Source organism: Castanea sativa, chromosome 1, assembly GCF_040712315.1.
Source record: "Castanea sativa cultivar Marrone di Chiusa Pesio chromosome 1, ASM4071231v1".
Classification (NCBI taxonomy): Eukaryota; Viridiplantae; Streptophyta; class Magnoliopsida; order Fagales; family Fagaceae; genus Castanea; species Castanea sativa.
The window spans coordinates 55,069,450-55,076,118 of NC_134013.1; the positions used below are offsets into that span (position 1 = coordinate 55,069,450).

A 6,669-nucleotide genomic window follows, 5' to 3' on the forward strand; every position below is an offset into this window, starting at 1 on the left:
TAAATAAAAATGAGTAAAAAAAAGAAGAAGAAAGCACACAATAATAATTAGTTTTTTTCCTTTGTAAAAAAAGTATTATTATTATTACTATTATGATTACTATTACTATTACTATTATTATTATTATAAAAAAAATGAACTCAAATACCCTACTAAATAAATGCATTTATTTCATTGAAAATTATAATTATAGATGCCATGTGTCCAATATTATGGAAAACACATTGAGATTTACAAATAATATTTTAACATGTGGCATTAATTGTCCAACATACCAATTAAATATAGGAAGTTGCCACGTGTAGTGATAAAAAAAAAAATGTAGTGATAAAAAAAAATTCCCACCACAAATACTAAGTGTTAGGACATATGTGATTCATGTTAAGAGCATATATCAACATTTTATGTAATTGGCTAATCTTTTGACAAAACGCACTTTACTTGTATTTGGGTAGATCTAGGATGTGTTTAATACTTCAAAAAACAAGGTTTCAAGTTCAAGTGTTAACCCCATGCAAGTCTATCCAAGAATCAAGTGAAGAAGTGTTGTTCATTAAAGCTCGACAGCTAGTATCTATCAAGTTTAAAAGAGCTATTTCAGTTTTTCAGAGCTGATTTTCATCCAATCCGTGAATGTATGTTTGGGCTTTCTTTTCTTACAACCCTAAACATATATAAGGATTATTTTAAGGGTCGTCGCAGGTTGCACAATTACACAAGAACACAATTCCACAAGTGTGAAGAAAAGTGTGACCGGAAACCTTGTTTGCCGTAGTTCTTCTTGAAGAAGCTGTTGTATTTGTACACCATAGGGTTTTGTAACCAAGCAACTTCATGATCTTCATCATGTGATGAACAATAGAACTTTGCAGTCAACATTCTTCTCAAGTTGGTGATCAAGCTGCATACTGGGATCCGCACATCAGATTAGTTAGTCACGTATTAGGAACCGTGTAATACAAGGAGAGATTGTCACTACAGAACAAGTCCAATTGGGAATTGGGGTAAGGGTTCAATTGTAGGTTGGTATAAAGTACTAGGATTCCTTTACTTGTAACCGTTTGTTGTGATAATAGTGAATTTTCGAGAGTGGTGACCTTAAAATCACCCGGTGGAGTTTTTGTCTCAGAGGTTTTCTCCATTCATAAACAAATCACCATGTCAATTTATATTTCGCTGCATATTTATTTAGTTGGTGATTTGTTTGTGCTATCACGCACTTTGCATGTTAATTAACTTAATTAATTAACTTGGCTAAATTAATTGGTTAATTCAGGGTCAACACATTCTTGGCCTATCACTGAGCATGTAAATCTTAAGAGAGATAAAAAGAATATATATAAATATAAATGAGTAAAAAACAAAGACGAAGAAACCACACAATAATAATTAGTTTTTTTCCTTTGTAAAAAAGTATTATTATTATTATTATTATTATTATTATTATTATTATTATTTATTACAAAATGAACTTAAATACCATACTAAATAAATGCATTTATTATATTCAAAATTTTGATTATATATGCCACGTATTCAATATTACGGTAAACACATTGAGATTTACAAATAATATTTTAACATGTGGCATTAATTGCCCAACATTCCAATTAAATATAGGAAGTTTCCACGTGTCACTATAGTATGCTTTGAAAACGAATAAATGCCATATCATCCCCCTTCCAATAATTATTTATGTATTTTGTTCTAAAAAAAAGAGTAATTTTTTGAAATATGTGTAATCTGATTATCTAATAAATATTATCTCAACATATTATCTATTGAGAGTTTAAAAAAACTTATTTTGGAACCATAATTACATACATCACAATTAGAAAAGAAGCCTAGAAGTCATTTTGTTTTTAATTTTTTCACTTTCTCAATATATAAAATTGAAAATTTTCACATATAGTAATAAAATGTATACAATATTCTCTTAACTTTTAGCCTTTGATGTTTTTTTTTTACACAAATGTGTGTGTGTGTATTTTTTTCTTTTTTTCTTTTCTTTTGCTTTTATATCACATCATTATTTGTGGGTTCCAGTTAGCTCAACTGGTAAAATAACTAATGGTTGAACAAGAGATCTGTGATTCAATTCCTATCTACACCAAAAGTTGATTGGCATCTTGCTCTGATAATAAGAGCTATCTTTAGAAGCTATTATCAAAAGCGGAAGCCTTAAGTTGAAATTCATGAATAAATAAATAAAATCACATCATTAGAACAATATATCAATGGCTGGAAAAAAAATTACATTATCAGCATTTCTCTAGTTTCTGACCCTAAACCTATATGGTGCCATGGGATTCCCCTTTGAGTGAACAATTTTATAAATTTGATATCATTGTAAAAAGACCTTGTGAAAATCTTTGGTTTATGCTCAAAAGTACATGGTGTCATATACCATTCAAGGCATAATTGGAGCAACTTCCAAGCCTTACCTTATCTCAAATGGTCAACCTAGAAGACATACCAATCACATATCCATGGAGACACTCAAATGAAGTAACTCGATTCCACCCTTGACGGGACCATCCCAACATTACAAATCAAAGAACCCCCTTAGCTTATTAATAAAACTTATTTAGAACTTGATATAAGTGTTAAAGAAAAGTCTTTTTACCTATCAAATCAACATTTATTTTTCAAATGGTTATACCAACAACAAATCCTTTTGCATTTAATGTAAAATGACAAATTCCCCCATAATACAGGTCTGTTTGGATAACGCTTATTGCTGAAAACTAAAAATACTGTAACAAAATAATTTTTAAATATGTGAATAGTGCCGTTAGACCATGTTTTAAAGTTGCTTTTTGAAAAATGTAGTTTGCGGGTCCCTTGAACAATGCATGAGACCAACTAAAAAAAAACACCAGTGGAAAAAGCAAAACGCACTTCCCAAACGAAGGCTACGTCATTAAGACAGGCACCTTGGAAATTTGTTCTCTTAATCGACCTAATAGCAATGATGTATTGTCTGAGTTTCCCGCTTCATGGGGAATTAGTCACCAACCTCACCAAAGAAAAATCTATAAATACCACCATAATTATAAATAAAAATATTTAAAGTAAAAAGAAAAAGAAAAAGAGATGTTTTCATAGAGAAAAACATATCACACATTTAGAGCGGCTCTACACCAATGTCATTTGATAATGTGTTTCCTTCTTACAAGTCTTCCAATGCTCCTATTTGGATGATTGGCTCATTGGTTTTCCTTGCATTTTTTGATTGAATTTTCAGAGTACCTTTGTTTAGGCCCAAGGTTGACCATAATTCTATAAATTAGTTGCTCAATGGTAGAGAGGTGTAGATGTATAGGGGTGTAGAGGTAGAGAGGTGTACAGGTGTAAAGAGGGGTATAGAGGTGTAGTGATAAAAAAAATTCCCACCACAAATACTAAGCATGTAAATTTTAAGAGAGATAAAAAGAATATATACAAAAATAAAAATGAGTAAAAAAACAAAGAAGAAGAAAGCACACAATAATAATTAGTTTTTTTCCTTTGTAAAAAAAAGTATTATTATTATTATTATTATTATTATTATTATTATTATTATTATTATTTGGAGCAACAAACTCAATATCATGTTGAACAAGGCTACGTTCATGGTCAAAGCCTCAATTACAGCCTGAAAAATGGGCCTCTTTGCCAATTCTCTTCAATTTTTAACCGCTAACAATTTTTATTTTGTTAAAAAAATTATTTGCAGCTATTTTCTCAATAGATTAACTCCTAAAAGTTTGCCATGTGGATAGTTGGAGGACTTGTGGCATAAGTTGAGCATTTTTTTTGTAGTACTAGATTTTTTGGTCTATAAATAACTCATTTATGCTCTGAAAATAATAGTAACCATGCAAAATTCTTGTAATGGAAAAACCTTCTACAACGCAAACACTATTCACGCTTATCACTCCCACTTATCTAGTTAAGAATGATAGATATCAATTATTTTGTTTAAAGAGTTGTATTCAATATTTGCTTCAAGTTGTGTTTAGATAGGATAGCCACTGCTGGTTCTTCCTTACCCTTTTTTCCCTTGAGTATAAAAATGGCTGAATGCAAGAGCTTAGAGCTTCACATAGCCATGTTCCCATGGTTTGCAATTGGCCACATGACCCCCTTTCTCCATCTCTCTAATGAGATTGCTAAGAGAGGCCACAAAATCACTTTCATGCTGCCCAAAAAAGCTCAAATTCAACTACAACATTTAAATCTTCATCCAAATTTCATCACCTTTCATCCCCTCACAATCCCTCACGTTGATGGCCTCCCACTTGGTGCAGAGACCACTTCAGACATATCGATATCTTTGGTCCATTTGCTTGCCATTGCCATGGATCGCACACGTGAACAAGTTGAAAATATTTTCCGAGCTAAAACTCCAGATATGGTATGCTATGACAATGCACATTGGATACCAGAAATCACCAAACAGCTTAGAATCAAATCAATTTGCTACAATGTTGTTTCTGCTGCATCGCTTGCAATTGCTGTAGTTCCGACACGTAATGTTCCCAAGGATAGAGCCATTACAAAGGAGGAATTAAAGCAATTACCAATAGGCTACCCTTCATCGACCATTGTCCTTCGCAACCATGAAGTTGACTCTTTATCATTCATTTCTCTACCTTTTGGAGAAGGGATAACATTTTACGATCGTGTCACAACCGCCATGAAAGAAAGTGATGTGATATCTATTAGAACATGCCAAGAAATGGAAGGACAATTGTGTGACTATGTGGGGAATCAATTCGGAAAGTCTGTGTTGTTAACAGGACCAGTGTTACCAGAGCCCGCTAAGAGTCCTTCGAAAGGCATGTGGGCTACTTGGTTGGATGGGTTTGAGCCTGGTTCAATGGTGTTTTGTGCATTTGGGTCTCAAATCATCCTTGAAAAGAAGCAATTTCAAGAACTACTATTAGGGTTTGAGTTAATAGGGTTGCCATTTCTGATAGCCTTGAAACCGCCAATGGAATGTGCAACAGTTGAGGAGGCATTGCCAAATGGGTTCAAGGAAAGGGTTAAAGAGAGAGGAAGAGTTTTTGGGGGTTGGGTGGAACAACCATTGATACTTAGTCACCCAACAGTTGGATGCTTTGTGAGCCATTGTGGGTTTGGATCAATGTGGGAGTCTTTGATGAGTAATTGTCAAATAGTTCTTGTGCCACATCTTGGTGACCAAATCTTGAACACTCGGTTACTTGTTGAAGAGATGAAGGTTGCTGTGGAGGTGGAGAGGGAAGACAATGGGTGGTTTTCAAGAAAGAGCTTGAGCAAGGCGATCAAGTCTGTGATGGATAAAGATAATGAGGTGGGTATTATGGTGAAGAAGAACCATGCAAAATGGAAAGAGATATTAGCTAGCCCAGACTTCATGAATGGTTATATGGATAAATTTGTCCAAAACTTGCAAGATCTTGTACTAGTAAATAAAAAAGCATAATTCAAGAGTTTGGTTCCTGTACTAAAATGGTAAGGATCTTTGTTGTTGTTGAATAAATATTCACTTTCACGGGGTCAGAAATTTAGTAGATTTTGTCCCTTAGCTTCAGTCACTCTTTTCCCTCCCCATGATTGTCCATTGCTTCAGGGAAGCCATTAAGTGTGATGATGCACTCGCTAGGATGGGAACAAATTAGCTTGTGGACTTTGTTCTTTTTTGTGCCCTACCTCTAGAGGTTGTAGATGTCTTTGATTAATGAATTGAGTTATATAAATAAATAAATCTTGACAAATATATCATCTGAGTTATAGTATAGATGACCACTTGAGTTTTATGCATATTATTTAATTCTAATTTTTCCTTCTTGGATCTCAAAGAACTTAATAATCCCATTAGGAAGTAGGAACAATACTTGATCGATATCTTTGGCGTGTTTCCTCCCACCAAGATTTTTACTTGCCCCAATGAGTTGCAAGAACTAACCATTAAGACATTAAGGAGGAATCTGAAACCTTAAAAGAACAAGGTTCCTTCAAAAATATAAACCACAAGTTGTTCACTCTGAATTGCCCCAAACTTACTATTCAACATCATTGACCATCTTTTGTATAATAAAAAAACCCCCCATTGTACAAAGTAAGTCATCCTTAGGAACAAGAAATTAGTGATAATATTGATAATGCAAACACACCACAGGAATTTCCAAATTTACCTCTTGCATATGTGTGGAATCTAAGGTTATGTTTAGTAAAAGTTTTTGTTTTCTATTTTCAAAAACTTGTTTGGGAAAAAAAAACATTTTTCTTGTATTTTTGAAATCAAAAACATGTTTGGTTAGTTGAAATTAACAAGATAGTTTTTTAAAGAAAAAAATAGAAAATAATAAAATATGTTGCTATTAGGATTTGAACTCTAATGCTAACTCGTTAAATGAGACAAATTCCTTAAATTAAATGCATGTTTTCATTGACTTTTGAAAATTAGAAACTAAAAACAGTATTTTGCATATTTTCAATTTTCTTCACAAATTGAGTTTTGAGAACGGTTTTTGTTTTCTATCCATTTTGAGTTTCCAAACAAGTTTTTTAGTCTCAAAAATAGAAAATTGTTTTTGGAAACAGAAAATAAGGGAAAAAATAGTTACCAAATATACCCTAATTGCTCAAAACTATACATCAATGAGTTTATTTATGAGGGAATAATATATATATATATAT

At 32.6% G+C, this 6,669-nt stretch overlaps 1 protein-coding gene across 1 annotated transcript; it reads left to right on the forward strand.

Moving 5' to 3' along the window:
• Positions 1-4,057: 4,057 nt before the first annotated feature.
• LOC142630040 (UDP-glycosyltransferase 79B6-like) lies at positions 4,058-5,452 on the forward strand. The gene has a single exon (XM_075804110.1). The coding sequence runs from the start codon at positions 4,058-4,060 to the stop codon at positions 5,450-5,452; it is 1,395 nt and encodes a 464-aa protein (XP_075660225.1).
• The last annotated feature ends 1,217 nt before the right edge of the window (positions 5,453-6,669 follow it).